A 17,981-nucleotide genomic window follows, 5' to 3' on the forward strand; every position below is an offset into this window, starting at 1 on the left:
ACCAAAGTACGTTCATCTCTAGGAGACAGAACGTGTCTCCTTCCTGAGCGTTATGACGGCTGTACACAGACCATCTGTAAATAGCCCATCCAACCAACTACCTACCTCATCCCCATATTTGTTTTTTGTTTTTTGTTTTTTTCTGCTCTTTTGCACACCAGTATTTCTACTTGCACCTCCTCATCTGCACGTCTATCACTCCAGTGTTAATAGCTAAATTGTAAGTACTTCACCACTTTTGGACTATTTATTGCCTTACCTTCTTACTTAATTTGCACACACTGTATACAGATTTTCTATTGTGTTATTGACTCTACGTTTTTTTTTATCCCATTGTTGTTTTTGTCGCACTGCTTTGCTTTGTCTTGGCCAGGTTGCAGTTGTAAATGAGAACTTGTTCTCAACTGAAAAAAAAAAAATATATATATATATACTGTGTTACTCTATATCCATGTTAAAACTGGTTATATCCATGATGAGTCTCTATGCTACATACAAATTCGTCCCCTCTCTGCTGTGGGGACGATAAGGTTAAAATACAGCTGGTGGGGTTTATGCTGCATCGGCAAGATAGAACAGCTGCCTCTGGTAAGACAAGGGGTGGCGGTCAGTGTATATTTGTAAACAACAGCTGGTGCACAAAATCTAATATTTAAGGAAGTCTCAAGGTTTTGCTCGCCTGAAGTAGAGTATCTCATGATAAGCTGAAGACGACACTATTTAACAAGTGAGTTTTCATCCATAATTTTCATAGCTGTCTATTTACCACCACAAACTGATGCTGTCACTAAGACCGCACTCAATGAGCTGTATAACGCCATAAGCAAACAGGAAAACACTCATCCAGAGGCAGCAGTCCTAGTGGCCAGGACCTTTAAAGCAGGGTAACAAATGGGTTTTACCTCATTTCTACCATCATGTTAAATGTGCAACCAGAGGGAAAAAAAACTCTAGACCACCTTTATCCACACACACAGACGTGTACAAAGCAATCCCTCGCCCTCCATTTGGCAAATCTGACCATATTCTATCCTCCTGATTCCCGCTTAAAAGCAAACTAAAGCAGGAAGCACCAGTGACTCGTCAACAAAGAAGTGGTCAGATGAAGCAGATGCTAAGCTACAGGACTGTTTTGCTAGAACAGACTGGAATATGTTACAGGATTCTTCCGATGGCAATGAGGAGTATGTTTACTCTTTTATGTTGCTGCTAATTAAAGTAGTCAATTTTCTTCTTCACATTTGGCTGATCCATCCTGATGACCCCATTGGACATATCTCCAACAGGGTCTCCAGGAGGGATCAGACAATTCAGTTGGAAGTCCCAGCCAGTTGACTACATTAAAATGGTGGAAGCCCTCAATGGCGCTGCCCATGCTAATACGGCTGCCCATGCTAATATGGACTTTTGGCCACTGGTGGCCTCTATCATTCTCAATGGACTGCTTATAACAACGCCACCTATAGGCCAATCGGTACCACTCTTTTTGACCAAAAATATTGTCTTCACTGTGAACCCCTGATGACAATTTACAAAGCGGGGTTTGATTGTACACACTATACAAGCAGGAATAAATACACCAATGGCAAATCCCACAACAATTATGTTTGTTTATAACCACAGACATTGTAATTGAATAAAGTATGCGTAGCCTAATCGATGTATATCCTACAGGGTTAACATTAGGAATGAGTCTAGTATTAATGCTACAACCCAAACAGTGTTATGAGAGTTTAGGCTTACTACACTTTTTATCAATTAGGCTACTTATTGTGCCCCCCAAAAAAGTTAATAATCAATATCCATTTAGGTTTTTACAGTCAACTGGGTACTCAACAACAGGGAAAGTATCTTTGGACATGATCCATTGACAATCCATTGATAGACATTTTCGGGGCCAAACAGCAAGTGGAGTGAGCTCTTAACTGCTAGTATCATTAATAAAGAATGGGCTGTCTTTCCAACCCTCCCTATCTGCACAACGGATCTCCTTGACTTCCTCTCTCTCTCTCTTTCTCTCTTTCCCTCTCTCTCTCTGTCTTTCTGTCTCTCTCTGTCTTTCCTCCATACTCTCTCTCTGCTTAGTTTATTCTGCTAAGATGTGCTGCTAGCTGGTGCTACAAGTGGACCTACCATATTGATTAATTCATATCATACACTTAATATATCACTGTCGCACTTCAATTAAGTTATTGGAGTCGTTTGCAATATTAACTAGTTACTTTAAAGTAAGGACACTCCCATCCCACTTCCTAATTATTGCATGGAACTCCATTCCATCTCATATTGCTCAAATAAACAGCAAACCTGGTTTCAAAAAACAGATAAAGCAACACTTCACAGCACAACGCCTCTCCCCTATTTGACCTTGACAGTTTGTGTGTATGCGTTATGTAGGCTACGTGTGCCTGTAATTTTTTTTTTTTTTTATGTAGTTCTGTCCTTGTCTATTAATGTTCTGTACTGTGTCATATTTCATGTTCTGTGTGGACCCCCAGGAAGAGTAGCTGCTGCTTTTGCAACAGCTAATGGGGATCCTAATAAAATACCTAATAACTAATATTATTGAAGAGTTACTATTCTTGGGAGGATCTATGTTGTTAATATTATAAAATATGATTCTATTTTCCGTTTTCCGTACATGAAATTAATTGCAACTGTGGAATATTCAAATGTGTATTTCAGTACTTTGTAATAGAATTGTTTCGTCACTTGATTGTTTTGTTCTCATTTGCAAACCAAATAAAAAGTGGACCATATTTTTGTTGTTGTTTTACCTTAAACGTATATGTAACACAGGTCAACTAATGTTGAATACTTATCGTTACTATTGAGATTCCAGTAACCAATCATATTTAACTAGGCAAGTCAGTTGAGAGCAAATTCTTCTTTACAATGACGACCTACCAGGGAACAGTGGGTTAACTGCCTGGTTGAGAACAACAGATTTTTACCTTGTCAGCTCAGGGATTCAAGCCAGCAACATCTCGGATACTGGCCCAACGCTCTAACCACTAGGCTACCTGCCACCCCATATTGTAACATGTTTAAAAGTTGACAACTATTACAAATCAACTGTCAGAAGCTGCTTAACGAGCTGTTTATTTTGAGCCAATCAATGCTTAAAAAAATGGCCTGGCTCCCCCTCCACTTTGTTAAATAGAAAACCCAAACCCATGGCAGCAGATCCACAAGGTCTGCCATGAGAGGTGACTGTATAGTTCCCTGAAGGAAAAGCACCTTCAGTCAATCTGCTTTCTCTGTGAGAGCTTCCCAACACACAGCCATTAGACACACACAGCTGCACCACATATCGCACCTTCACAAAAAACATGAAGCCATGGCCAAAGGCCAATCAGACTTGTGAACATAATCCCTAGATGTGTATTGCCACTTTCCATGTTGTCTATAGTTTGTGAGGTGTGGAAACAGTTTGTTACTTTTATGTACAGTACTTTCGGAAAATATTCAGACCCCTGGGCTTTTTCCACATTTCGGTAGGTTACAGCCTTATTCTAAAATGTATTCAATTGTTTTTTTCCTCATCAATCTACACACAATACCCCATAATGAAAAAGCAAGAACAGGTTTTTATATTTGCAAATGTATTTATTTTTAAATCTAAAAATAAAATAACACATTTACATAAGTATTGTATCAAATTGTATTTGTCACATACACATGGTTAGCAGATGTTAATGCGAGTGTAGCGAAATGCTTGTGCTTTTAGTTCCGACAATGCAGTAATAACCAACGAGTAATCTAACCTAACAATTCCAAAACTACTACCTTATAGACACAAGTGTAAAGGGATGAAGAATATGTACATACGAATGAGTGATGGTACAGAACGGCATAGGCAAGATGCAGCAGATGGTAGTATACACATATGAGATGAGTAATGTAGGGTATATAAACATAATGTGGCATAGATTAAAGTGGCTAGTGATACATGTATTACATAAAGATGGCAAGATGCAGTAGATGCACTAGATGCAGCAGTTTAAATGAGTACAAGTATATACATATACATATGAGATGAGTAATGTAGGGCATGTAAACATTATATTAAGTGGCATTGTTTAAAGTGCTAGTGATACATTTTTACATCAATTTCCATTATTCAGACCCTTTACTCAGCACTTTGTTGAAGCACCTTCGGTAGCGATTACAGCCTTGAGTCTTCTGGGGTATGATGCTACAAGCTTGTATTTGGGAGTTCCTCCCATTCTTCTCTACAGATCCTCTCAAGCTCTGTCAGGTATGGGAAGGTATGGGAAGCGTTGCACAGCTATTTTCAGGTCTCTCCAGAGATGTTCGATCGGGTTAAAGTCTGTGTTCTGTCTGGGGCACTCAAGGACATTCAGAGATTTGTCCCAAAGCCACTCCTGCGTTGTTTTGGCTGTGTGCTTAGAGTCGTTGTCCTGTTGGAAGGTGAAGCTTCACCCCAGTCTGAGGTCCTGAGCGCTCTGGGGCAGATTTTCATCCAGGATCTCTCTGTACTTTTCTCTGTTCATCTTTGGCTCCATCCTGACTAGTCTCCCAGTGCCTGCTGCTGAAAAACATCCTCACAGCATGATGCTGCCACCACCATGCTTCACCGTAGGGATGCGTGGCAGGTTTCCTCCAGATGTGACACTTGGCATTCAGGACAAAGAGTTCAATCTTGGTTTCATCAGACCAGAGAATCTTGTTTCTCAGGGTCTGAGTCTTTAGGTGCCTTTTTGCCAACTCCAAGCGGGCTGTTATGTGCCTTTTACTGAGGAGTGGCTTCCGTCTGGCCACTCTACCATAAAGGCCTGATTGGTGGAGTGCTGCAGAGATGGTTGTCCTTCTGGAAGGTTCTCCCATCTCCACATAGGAACTTTAGAGCTCTGTCAGAATGACCATCAGGTTCTTGGTCACCTCCCTGACCAAGGTCCTTCTCCCCCGATTGTTCAGTTTGGCTGGGCAGCCAGCTCTAGGAAGAGTCTTGGTGGTTCCAAACTTCTTCCATTTAAGAATGATGGAGCCAACTGTGTTCTTGGGGACCTTCAATACTGCAGAGGTTTTTTGGTACCTTTCCCCAGATCTGTGCCTCGACACAATCCTGTCTCTGATCTCTACGGACAATTGCTTCGACCTCATGGCTTGGTTTTTGCTCTGACATGCACTGTCAACTGTAGGACCTTATACAGACAGGTGTGTGCCTTTCCAAATCATGTCCAATCAATTGAATTTACCACAGGTGGACTCCAATGAAGTTTTAGAAACATCTCAAGGATGATCAATGGAACCAGGATGCATCTGAGATCAATTTCGAGTCTCATTTGAAAGGGTCTGAATACTTATGTAAATAAGGCATTTCTGTTTTTTAAGTTGAATACATTTGCAAACATTTCTACAAACCTGTTTTCACCTTGTCATTATGGGGTATTGTGTGTAGATTGCTGAGGATCATTATTTTTTTGTTATCCATTTTAGAACAAGGCTGTAACATAACAAAAAGTGGAAAAAGTCAAGGGGTGTGAATACTTTCCGAAGGCACTGTATTTTGTTTTGTTGCTTTTTGTGCTATTGCTCTGTCTGTGTTGCTTGTTCTATGTTGCTTTGCATGTGCTCACTGCTCATTGTTTGTCTGTATTGTTGTTGTAATTGTTTATGATATCCTACCCAGGGACTGTGGTTGAAAATTAGCTGGCTGGCTAAAACCGGCACTTTTACTGAAACGTTGATTCATTTGCATCGTCCCTGTAAAAGTACAAATAAACTCTAACTCTTGCGCTAGCGCTAGTTAGCAACTTCCTTCAAACTACACGTAGAGACATAAAAGTGGTATCCACAAATTCACCTCACTCTGGGGAAGTACACTGAACAAAAATGGAAAGTGTTAGTCCCATGTTTCATGAGCTGAAATAAAAGATCCCAAAAAATTTCCATATGCACAAAAAGCTCTCAAATTGTATGCACACATTTGTTTACATCCCTGGTAGTAAGCATTTCTCCTTTGCAAAGATAACCCATCCCCTAGACAGGCGTGGCATATCAAGAAACTGATCAGCATGATCATTACACAGGTGCACCTTGTGCTGCGGACAATAAAGGCCACTCTAAAATCTTGTCAGACAACACAATAACACAGATGTCTCAAGTTTTAAGAATGTGCAATTGCCATGCTGACCACAGGAATGTCCACCAGTGCTGTTGCCAGAAAATTGAATGTTCATTTCTCTACCATAAGCTGCCTCCAATGTCATTTTAAGGAATTTGTGATTACGTCCAACCGGCCTCACAACCGCAGACCATGTGTAACCACTCCAGCCCAGGACCTCCACATTCAGCTACTTCACCTGCGGGGTCATCTGGGACCAGCCACCTGGACAGCTGATGAAACTGTGGGTCCGCAGAAACTGTCTCAGAGAAGCTAATCTGCATGCTCGTCGTCCTCACTAGGGTCTTGACCTGACTGCAGTTTGGCATCGTAACCGACTTCAGTGGGCAAATTCTCACCTTCAATGGCCACTGGCACGCTGGAGAAGTGCTTTTCACGGATGAATTTGCATGGCGTCGTTTGGGCGTGAGGTTGTGAACAGAGTGCCCCATGGTGGGGTTATGGTTTGGGCAGGCATAAGCTACGGACAACGAACACAATTGCATTTTATTGACAACAATTTGAATGCACAGAGATGAGATCCTGAGGCCCAATGTTGTGCCATTTATCCGCCGTCATCACCTTATGTTTCAGCATGATAATGCATGGCCCCATGTCACAAGGATCTGGACTCAATTCCTGGAAGCTGAAAATATCCCAGTTCTTCCAGGGCCAGCATACTCACCAGAAAGGTCACCCATTGAGCAGATTTGGGATGCTCTGGATCGACGTGTACGGCAGTGTGTTCCAGTTCCCACCAATATCCAGCAACTTTGCAAAGCCATTGAAGAGGAGTGGGGCAACATTCCACAGGCCACAATCAACAGTCTGATCAACTCTATGCGAAGGAGCTGTGTCGCACTACATGAGGAAAATGTTGGTCACACCAGATACTGACTGGTTTTCTGATCCACGCCCCTACCTTTTTTAAAAGGTATCTGTAACCAGTCATGTGAAATCCATAGATTGGGGCCTAATGAATTTATTATAATTGACTGAATTTATTATAATTGACTGATTTCCTTATATGAACTGTAACTCAGTAAAACCTTAGAAATGGTTGTGTTTTGCGTTTATATTTTTGTTCAGCGTAGATAAAGGGCCTCTTTGCCAAAATCCCGAAGTATCCCTTTAATGTGTGTAAAGGTGCACCCACCCAGAACAAAACAAACACATTGAGGTATTTTCTGAATTGTTTTATAAAAAAATATATTCTTCAAAAGTTCACATACATTTTAACAATCTTACAAAAATATAAATAAATCTTCATGACATTTCATGAGCACAATTGATGTCTCCTTACATGCATACTTAATAAGATTCCTATGGTTAAGTTATTTTACGACTAGTGATTTTAAAACTAGCTTCCCAAGGAACGTTTATGGCAAAATCGGATACTCTGTACAATAAAATAGTTCAATAAAATAAAGGACTACCCAAATAGTTCCTTTGAAATCATCCACGTAAAGGCACACAAAGCAAGATATGTTCGCATTAAGATTCTGAGTCGAGCACAACGATTGAATTTACAGTATAGGCATATTTACAACCATACACAACAGGATATCTACAGTAGTCATTTCATAGTTCATTGAATGGACAGCAAAATTCTTTGAAAGGTTAATTGATTTTCAAAGGTTATCGGTTTCCTAAAGGCAGAGGCTCCAAACCCGTATTTCCTTCAGCGAGCTCCCCATTGGATGTTGCATCAGCACCTGTCATCTCACATTGCTGGCCAATTGTTCATGGAGACATGTCATGTGTGTTTTTTATTCACTCTCTTGACTTTTTCAGTTACAAGTACATCTAGATTTGGAAAAGCCATGCCTGCATTTCCTTTCAAGCGGAGCAGAAACGCAATGGTCTTTGATCTTGTCCCCTGGAAGTAAAAAGAAGATCATGTTTTTTTTTTTGTTTTTGTGGTGACATTCCATCACTTCTGTCTAAAATGTCCCTATAAAGTTTTTAGGGAAAATGTATACACAGTCATAAGTAAATAATACACACACTTACATCAGCATTTATTTTCAAGTGGAGTAGAAAGGCAGTGGTTTTTGATCTTGTCCCCTGGAAGTAAAAAGAAGATCATGTTTTTTTTGTGTGTGGTGACATTCCATCACTTCTGTCTAAAATATCCCTAAAAAACTTTTTTTTATGGAAAATGTATACACAGTCACAAGTAAATTATACACACACTTACATCATCAGCAACGTCTTGCACACGTAACGTAAACAGCTGCTTGAATGTTTTACCTGAGAAGCGTCTGCTGCGCGATTGCGTTTCAACCACACAGTGGCGCTCCGAGTTCAGAAATTCTATAAACTCTCCAAAAGCAACCCAGTTTTAGAAGTTGTTGTAGCCACTCAACACTGTACGCTACTGACCTGTAATACAGTTTCAGGCCTACTGAAGGTCTCAAACAAATTCATTCCAGCTATTTTAAGATTATATGCCAACAAACACCGTGCGTAATAGGGTGGGTAAAACTGCGTGTAGTTATTCAAACATGCGCATAGGCCGGACACTGACTTGACATTACTGTTATGAAGCATTAGGCCAACTGAAGGTATTCAACAAATGAATTCAAGTTATTGAGAGATTGCATGCCAACTAACTGCTTGCGTAAAAGCGCCCGTAAATGTACTCAGGCTGGCTACTCACCGATATCGTTTTTTTCTGCCCAGCTAGGGCGTTGCTTGTTTTTTCATACATCTGTCAGCTTGCCAGTGTAATGTTCAAATGGGCTAAAGTTAGTAAATCTGAGTGTCTCGAGAGAATCATCTTCAATGTACTCTGATTTGGCGAGGGACTGTTTGCTGTCGCTGGTCGATTTGAATTCGCCAAATGAAGTATTCTGTTGACCACAAGTCACGTGAGTATACACGGCGGTGTCCTCATCATTGCGTTCTCTGTGATAGAAGTAATTAAAATTGGAAACGATGACAGGGACAGGTAGGGCTATGGTTAGCACTCCGGCGATGGCACACATCGATCCCACTATTTTGCCGCCAATAGTAACCGGGCACATGTCTCCGTATCCAACCGTAGTCATGGACACCACCGCCCACCAAAATGCTGCGGGGATACTCGTGAATCCCGATTCAGGGTCGTCTGTCTCTGCAAAGTAAGCAGCGCTGGAGAACAGAATAACCCCTATGAGAAGAAAGAATATCAAAAGACCTAGTTCGCTGATGCTGGCGTTGAGTGTCTGGCCCAAGATTTGGAGACCCTTGGAGTGCCTGGAAAGTTTGAAAATCCTGAAGACTCGAACCAAACGGATTACTCTGAGTATGGCTAACGACATGGCCTGCTCGCTTCCCGCTCCCTGTAGCTCAGCGAGTTCAAGTCCAAGGGTGATGAAATAAGGAGCAATCGCTAATATGTCAATGACGTTCATTGCGTTTTTGAAGAAAGCCGGTTTGCTAGGGCACGATAAAAACCTCATGAGAAATTCAAAGGAAAACCACACGATGCAAAGTGACTCAACCATAAAAAACGGGTCTGTCAACGGATTTTTTTTTTTGTGGCGAGTAGTCCCATTCGTGATGAGGTGATTACTGAGTTCTATGTCTGTGCTGTGATCTTCCCTGAACCGTGGCAATGTCTCCAAACAGAAGATCAGTATGGATATCAAAATCACACTGACTGATACAACAGCGATCATCCGGGCAGGCCCCGAGCTGTCGGGGTACTCAAACAACAACCACATCTGGCGCTGAAACTCGTTGTCAGGCATCGGACGTTCCACCTCTCTGATCATACCTTCATCTTCTTTGAACATCTCTATGACCTCCTCTTCGATTTCATAAAATTTGATTTCTTCCATGAAAATGTCCATGGTAACGTTGACAGGTCTCCTAAGCCTTCCCCCGGACTGGTAATAATAAAGGATGGCATCAAAGCTGGGTCTATTCCTGTCGAAAAAGTACTCATTTCTCAACGGATCGAAGAAGCGCATCCTTTTACGTGGGTCTCCCAATAGCGTAGAGGGAAAGCGCGAGAGGGTCTTCAGTTGAGTTTCGAAGCGCAGCCCGGAGATGTTGATGACGACCCTCTCGCTGCACTCCTGGTCGCCCCGCTCCACGTCGCAATCATCTTGGTACAGGGGAGGGACTACCACAGTCTCGTCCTGGTTCTCACGGGATACAACAGTCATCTTTTGCCCCTCTCAAGGGTGAGCGCTTCACTCACCTCCACGGCCCCCACTGTCACTTTCTCTCGGTAGTTTTTCTTTCTTTCTTTTTCTCCCTCTCTTTCTTTGGGTAATGAATCCAAGTAAATCCTCACTGTATCACTCCAGCCTCCCAAATGGTATGATTAATTACTCCACCATATGTTTTTTTTCTGCCCAGTAAAAGTTTTCTTGTTGGTTTCCCCCATTTAAATCAATAAACTTTTTGTAGTTGCAGACGGTCCTGAAATACTCTCCAGTCTGTCTACTTGCTACCGTTGGCTGTCTACAGTATTGGCTATCATATTCACACCATTTTAAACAGCCAGAAGCCCTCCCCAAATTGACTGACGTGATGACACTCGCTGCACTGTCCACTGGTCACTTACTTCTCTCTCTGTGTCATGTTGTTGAATCTAACACAACTGGTAAACACCTATTACACTTCTTTAAAGTTTTCTCAACTCAGGACTTGCAGTGTTGACCAGTGCTCCAATATCTTATTTCAGAGAAACAAATCACTGACATAATTTTTTAAGGGACTGACCGAGTTTCCTCAACTTCACCAGTTCGTTTTTTTTTTATGTTGCATTTCAAATGTTTGTTTCCAATGTGGACTAACTACTGGGGCTTTAATGCAGCTTCACGTTGGAACAATATTAGCAATTTTCGCACATCATGTCTAAATCATCCAAAGGTATCAATAAATCATTGTGAAGCTCTACGATGTCGGTTATAGATGTTTTGAACAAATTGATGCTTGAAAAATGCTGATATCGGTCCCATGACTTGAATAGGATTTGTGTCACAAAGGCTAAAATGTTAGCACGTGGAAACAGTGCCAGGGAAACTACACCAAAGCATGGATTGCTGTCATACCTTAGCCATAGACTGCTTACAGGGTAAGGAAATCATGAAATGTAATTTTGAAATTTGGGGAACTTTCCCCTTAAGAACGACTGCAACCCTCAAAATGAAAACGTATTTTTGGTATTTTCTACATGGATTACATGTTCCTGATATTACAGGAAGCCCTCTGCCCACACTGTGATTTAATCCTCTCTTACACAACCGCTTTCAGTTGCTTCACACATGGTGTGCTTTGAAGACTGTGAGAAATAAACCGAAACAAGATCAACCATCCTTCCTAGGAATATACGGTTGATTAATCTGTGTGTCAAAACAGAAGCCCCAAACCCAAGATAGGCTGTGCATCTACAGATACTCCTCAAATGACCCGTTTTTGATACAGTAGCCTATGTAGCCTACCCAACCCATGCTATAAAAGCTAATTGATGGCCAATGAAGTTCCACTTTTACTTTTGTGGTGATCAAACATTTTCTGAATGGGTGACCATCAGTTAACATAGTGGACACAGCTTAACTGCTCCCTCTATCTATACAGACCCAGGGTTGGATGTTGGCGTCAAATGTCAGCGTCAGCGACATGGTTCCCCTCACTGATAACCTGTTAGCAGCATACAGCGGTCACCAAACGGCTATCTAGGTCAGGCTAAGGTGGCAGGTAGCCTAGTGGTTAGTGTTGGACTAGTAACCGAAAGGTTGCAAGATCAAATCCCTGAGCAGACAAGGTAAAAATCTGTCGTTCTGCCCCGAACAAGGCAGTTAACCCACTGTTCTTAGGCCGTCATTGAAAATAAGAACTGACTTGCCTAGTAAAATAACAAACAGTCAGAGTCACTTCAGGCTGATGAATGTGTCAGAATAAAAAAAGGTTCTAAGAATGCCAGGTTCATCATTACTGTCAAGAATCTGGATCTATAATTTCTCTGTCATTTTTCACATCCCCCCCCCCCCCCCCCCCCGTTGGTCATGTAAGCTATGACACGCAGATGCTCTTACGCAGCCTTAACTGAAAACAGCACTAACTGATGACCAGTCACCTAATTTGCCTCTGAGAGACTCACTTCTTTCCCAGAGTTAATATATTGCATGTGTGAATCTGGGGAAAAAAGTAACTCTGTAACTAATGTAATGGACATGGGTTATTATAGCTGACTGAAAAATAATATAATTTAGTTAGCCCCCACCCCCCTTCCCAATGGAGCCTGAGGCGTGTAAAATGCTGACAGGAAGCACATTCGACCCCCTCATTATGGGTGTCCTGACCTATGGGTGCAGGAGACCCTCCATGGCAACAGGATATCCTCAAGTCATTCACACCACTAACGGAAGGCAACATAGAGGTCATGCCAGGTCCCACAGCGCTCCCATGTACACAGTACACAAGCATGCATACATTGAAGCACAACATGAACTCATCAACCAACGTTGACTTGTCAAAATAAATGCATGGATATAGTGTATATAATCCAAGTCTTTCCTTCTTATAGGACGTTAGATATTCTTATAGGACGTTAGAGACTGAGCGACAAGGACTGCATGTATACACTCGTTGTCGACCACGCCACAGAAAAGCATGGCATTGGCAATGTATCCAGATCAATTCATTATTATCACATCATTATCATGGAATAATCTTGGTGTTAGGGATTGACGTCGGAGATGAGGCCTGATGCCATGTGATCCTCCGTATGGAAGTATTAATATCAATGTCATGATGATGAAACACTGCGCCAAGTTCCTTCTGGGTGGAAGTGGTGTTTACCGACTTTGAACACAGTTGCACTCATTTCACCATGCAGCCTCTCTTTATCTAAATATAGCAGAGATGAGCTTTCCTCCTTCCTTTCACCAAGCAGCACTGACGTGAGGTAATCACAGTGGGGAACGGTGGGTGACTTCCTTGACTTTCAGTTTCCATGTGTGTCCGTCCGTCCGTCCATCTGCCAGCGTTAACCGCACGATTCAATAACTGTACATGAAGATGAAATACCATTTGTAGACCGTATGTGTGGTATGATATTGTATTTTCGTTAGGTCAGTCTCAGAGGTCAACAGCTTTGGCTGACGGCCTTTGGATCCCATCATTATTGTGCCAACTATGTTGCTGGATATGAAATAGTGGGCCTTTGACTTGACCTGATAAATGCATTGCAGGGGAAGTGGTACCAGGGCTTCAATGGAAGGCACGAGTATGTGGATGTGGAGCTTGAGTCAGAGTCAGAGTCTGGGAAGCCTCTGTTTCGAGTAGGTTTCCATTTACACAGACGTCTTACAGTAAGACCATCCACTTTTGTCTCAAGACTCCTTTAAGGTTTTGTCATTTAGACAGCCAGCAGGTGAGATACAAAATGATATCTAAGAATGTGGGGAATATCTCAATATTGCGAGGATATTGTATACATTTTTTGAAGGAAAATAATAACGCCTGTTTTATTGGCAAGCATATTTTTGTATGGTCAGGAACAACATTCGATGGGAACTAAGGGTTTAGTTGAACTCATTATGCATAGTTAAAGGGTAACTCTCAACCCCAATTTCAGCCTTTGCCCAACTCCTTAAAATAAAAAATAAAAATCATTCAGGTGAGCATTGTGGGTGGGGGAATTGCTTAACGTAGGTGGTGTAAGTTCGAGTCTCCCATTGGCGCAAAAAAATATTATTTGAAAGTGCAGTCACATTTATTGCAGTATTGTGTTGGGAAGAAAAGTGCAATCATCACTTTGAAAATTGTGATATTTTTCCAATGGTCAAATTAACTCACAGATTGGTCTTGGGTACTGAATAAAAACTACAGCCAGGGCAATCCCTCTTACAGGTATTATTTTACTCTTCAGAATTAGACGTGTGTGGTGGGCATGGGAGGAATATTGTACATAAAGGATTTCACCTGGATTCACCTGGTCAGTCTATGTCATGAAAAGAGCAGGTGTTCTTAGATTTTTGTACACTCAGTGTATAATCCTCATAGCCTCCATGTTTTGTTTTTCTCCGTAAAAGCAAATAGATGTGTATGAAACATTAAGCAAAACATTGAATTTGGTCATAATATTCTCAAATGTGCCTTACACTGCCTTTAGAATTTTTTGTAACATCAGTAGTCTAGTCAAGGAAGCATCACAAAAAAATATATTGTCACACTCCACTTACCAAGACCATCGCCAAATAAGTGATGATTGGTTGTTCGCAAACTAACGGCTCTTTTTTTGGCAGCTCTTTTTGGTGAACGATTCGGGAACCGAATCGCATCTGTGAAAGTACCGCTCACTGGGCTCCCTGAAGATTGTAAATCCTCACTGCACGAACAATAGATAGTGATGAGCGATGCTCTTTCTGGTCCACACACATTTTTGCAGTGAGTGCATGTTTTTCCTAGTTTTTTTGCAGGTCATGTAATCATTTGGTAATGTAAAAAATGTCTTTGAACTCACATGTCACGATCTGACATAATGGCAGGCGACTGCAGGCTTTACATGAGAGATATTCCATTTTTTCATGGTTGTAGGTACAGTGCCTTGCGAAAGTATTCGGCCCCCTTGAACTTTGCGACCTTTTGCCACATTTCAGGCTTCAAACATAAAGATATAAAACTGTATTTTTTGTGAAGAATCAACAACAAGTGGGACACAATCATGAAGTGGAACGACATTTATTGGATATTTCAAACTTTTTTAACAAATCAAAAACTGAAAAATTGGGCGTGCAAAATTATTCAGCCCCTTTACTTTCAGTGCAGCAAACTTTCTCCAGAAGTTCAGTGAGGATCTCTGAATGATCCAATGTTGACCTAAATGATTAATGATGATAAATACAATCCACCTGTGTGTAATCAAGTCTCCGTATAAATGCACCTGCACTGTGATAGTCTCAGAGGTCCGTTAAAAGCGCAGAGAGCATCATGAAGAACAAGGAACACACCAGGCAGGTCCGAGATACTGTTGTGAAGAAGTTTAAAGCCGGATTTGGATACAAAAAGATTTCCCAAGCTTTAAACATCCCAAGGAGCACTGTGCAAGCGATAATATTGAAATGGAAGGAGTATCAGACCACTGCAAATCTACCAAGACCTGGCCGTCCCTCTAAACTTTCAGCTCATACAAGGAGAAGACTGATCAGAGATGCAGCCAAGAGGCCCATGATCACTCTGGATGAACTGCAGAGATCTACAGCTGAGGTGGGAGACTCTGTCCATAGGACAACAATCAGTCGTATATTGCACAAATCTGGCCTTTATGGAAGAGTGGCAAGAAGAAAGCCATTTCTTAAAGATATCCATAAAAAGTGTTGTTTAAAGTTTGCCACAAGCCACCTGGGAGACACACCAAACATGTGGAAGAAGGTGCTCTGGTCAGATGAAACCAAAATTGAACTTTTTGGCAACAATGCAAAACGTTATGTTTAGCGTAAAAGCAACACAGCTCATCACCCTGAACACACCATCCCCACTGTCAAACATGGTGGTGGCAGCATCATGGTTTGGGCCTGCTTTTCTTCAGCAGGGACAGGGAAGATGGTTAAAATTGATGGGAAGATGGATGGAGCCAAATACAGGACCATTCTGGAAGAAAACCTGATGGAGTCTGCAAAAGACCTGAGACTGGGATGGAGATTTGTCTTCCAACAAGACAATGATCCAAAACATAAAGCAAAATCTACAATGGAATGGTTCAAAAATAAACATATCCAGGTGTTAGAATGGCCAAGTCAAAGTCCAGACCTGAATCCAATAGAGAATCTGTGGAAAGAACTGAAAAGTGCTGTTCACAAATGCTCTCCATCCAACCTCACTGAGCTCGAGCTGTTTTGCAAGGAGGAATGGGAAAACATTTCAGTCTCTCGATGTGCAAAACTGATAGAGACATACCCCAAGCGACTTACAGCTGTAATCGCAGCAAAAGGTGGCGCTACGAAGTATTAACTTAATTAAGGGGGCTGAATAATTTTGCACGCCCAATTTTTCAGTTTTTGATTTGTTAAAAAAGTTTGAAATATCCAATAAATGTCGTTCCACTTCATGATTATGTCCCACTTGTTGTTGATTCTTCACAAAAAAATACAGTTTTATATCTTTATGTTTGAAGCCTGAAATGTGGCAAAAGGTCGCAAAGTTCAAGGGGGCCGAATACTTTCGCAAGGCACTGTATTTTTAAGCGCTACTGAACCAAGAGCCGTTTGGGAGCCAAATGAATGGCCCTTTTAGCAGAACGGAGCCAAATGAGCCGGCTCACTAAAAAGTCTAAAAAGAATGCCCATCACTACAAATAAGGTGCTTGCTTTTATAGTAAGCCTTCAGGTGGTACCATCCAGCACGTGCAGAAGGGAGAGTATTTCATACCGAACCCCTCCACACGATTTCAATGGTATAGTTGAACCACTAGAGGCAAAAAGAGCTAGATTCACTTTTGCAACAAGCAGTCAAAATGAAGACTAGAATTGACGTGTTTCACTATAACTAAGGCCAAAATATCTGGTTTTATTCATGAAAGTTACTCTAAGTAATGTAAGAATAAAATGTCATGATATGAGAGTAAATTAAATGAGTTACAAAAGGCTACTGTATATCTTGACAGGCATTTACTGCTTCCTCCTCCTAGTGTATTATAAACATGTCTAACATAGAAAGCAGGAGAGCCAACTCATCTCATTAGAAGTGTGAAAGTGTTGGGTCTAAACAACCTTAAGATCTGTTAATGCTATCCCGATTAGCCCCTGTGTATGTACACTAAATGACCAGAAATATGTGGACATCTGCTTGTCGAACATCTCATTACAAAATCCAGAGGTGTAAAGTACATAAGTAAAAAATACTTTAAAGTACTACTTAAGTAGTTTTTTGGCGGTATCTGTACTTTACTTTATTTATACTTTTGACAACTTTTACTTCAGTACATTCCTAAAGAAAACAAGGTACCTTTTACTCCATACATTTTCCCTGACACCCAAAAGTACTCGTTACATTTTGAATGCTTAGCAGGACAGGAAAATGGTCCAATTCATACAATGGTCCAAGACACAAATCTCTACTCCCTCTGATCTGGCAGACACCCTAAACACAAATGCTTAATTTGTAAATGATGTCTCAGTGTTGGAGTGTGCCCCCGGCTATCTGTAGATTAAAAACAAACGTGTCGTTTGGTTTGTTTAATATAAGCAATTTGAAATGATTTATACTTTTAATACTTAAGTATATTTTTGCATTTACATTTACTTTTGATACTTAACTATATTTAGAACCAAATACTTTTAGACTTTTACTTAAGTAGTACTTTACCAGGTGACTTACCTTAATAGAAAACGACTCAAGTGTATCTTTACTTTTACTCAAGTTTTTCCAATTCTGCCAAAATCATGAGCATTAATATGTATTTGTACCCCCCTTTACTGCTGTAACAACCTCCACTCTTCTGGGAGATGGCTCTCCACTAGATGTTGGAACCTTGCCTCAGGGACTTGCTTCCATTCAGCCATAAGAGCATTTGTGCAGTCAGGCTCTGATGTTAGGCGATTAAGCCTGGCTTGCAGTCGGCATTCCAATTCATCCCAAAGGTGTTCGATAGGGTTGAGGTCAGGGCTCTGTGCAGGCCAGTCAAGTTCTCCACACTGATCGACAAACCATGTCTGTATGGACCTCGCTTTGGGCACTCGGGCATTGTCATGCTGAAACAGGAAAGGGTCTTCCCCAAACTGTTGCCACAAAATTGGAACACAGGATTATCTAGAAAGCCATTGTATGATGTAGTGTTAAGATTTCCCTTCACTGGAGCGTAAGGGCCTAGCCCAAACCTGTTAGGTGGAGCAACACAGTTGAACCCAAG

The 17,981-nt window shown here is 41.3% G+C and overlaps 1 protein-coding gene across 3 annotated transcripts; it reads right to left on the reverse strand.

Annotated features, from left to right (window-relative positions):
- Nucleotides 1-7,311: 7,311 nt before the first annotated feature.
- On the reverse strand, nt 7,312-11,576 carry LOC110524843 (shaker-related potassium channel tsha2). 3 transcript variants are annotated; one of them, XM_036979878.2, is made up of 3 exons: nt 8,793-11,576; nt 8,144-8,197; nt 7,312-8,009 (listed from the first exon to the last, which is right to left on the reverse strand). In XM_036979878.2, the coding sequence occupies exon 1, from the start codon at nt 10,285-10,287 to the stop codon at nt 8,836-8,838; it is 1,452 nt and encodes a 483-aa protein (XP_036835773.1). In that variant the 5' UTR covers nt 10,288-11,576; the 3' UTR covers nt 7,312-8,009; nt 8,144-8,197; nt 8,793-8,835. The 3 variants fall into 3 exon arrangements, with proteins under 3 accessions (XP_036835773.1, XP_036835753.1, XP_021460451.2); XM_036979858.2 differs by having other exon boundaries at nt 8,384-11,576; XM_021604776.3 differs by having other exon boundaries at nt 8,144-11,576.
- Nucleotides 11,577-17,981: the final 6,405 nt, after the last annotated feature.

This window comes from Oncorhynchus mykiss, chromosome 1 (assembly GCF_057628025.1).
Source record: "Oncorhynchus mykiss isolate SJ-2025 chromosome 1, ASM5762802v1, whole genome shotgun sequence".
Lineage (NCBI taxonomy): Eukaryota > Metazoa > Chordata > Actinopteri > Salmoniformes > Salmonidae > Oncorhynchus > Oncorhynchus mykiss.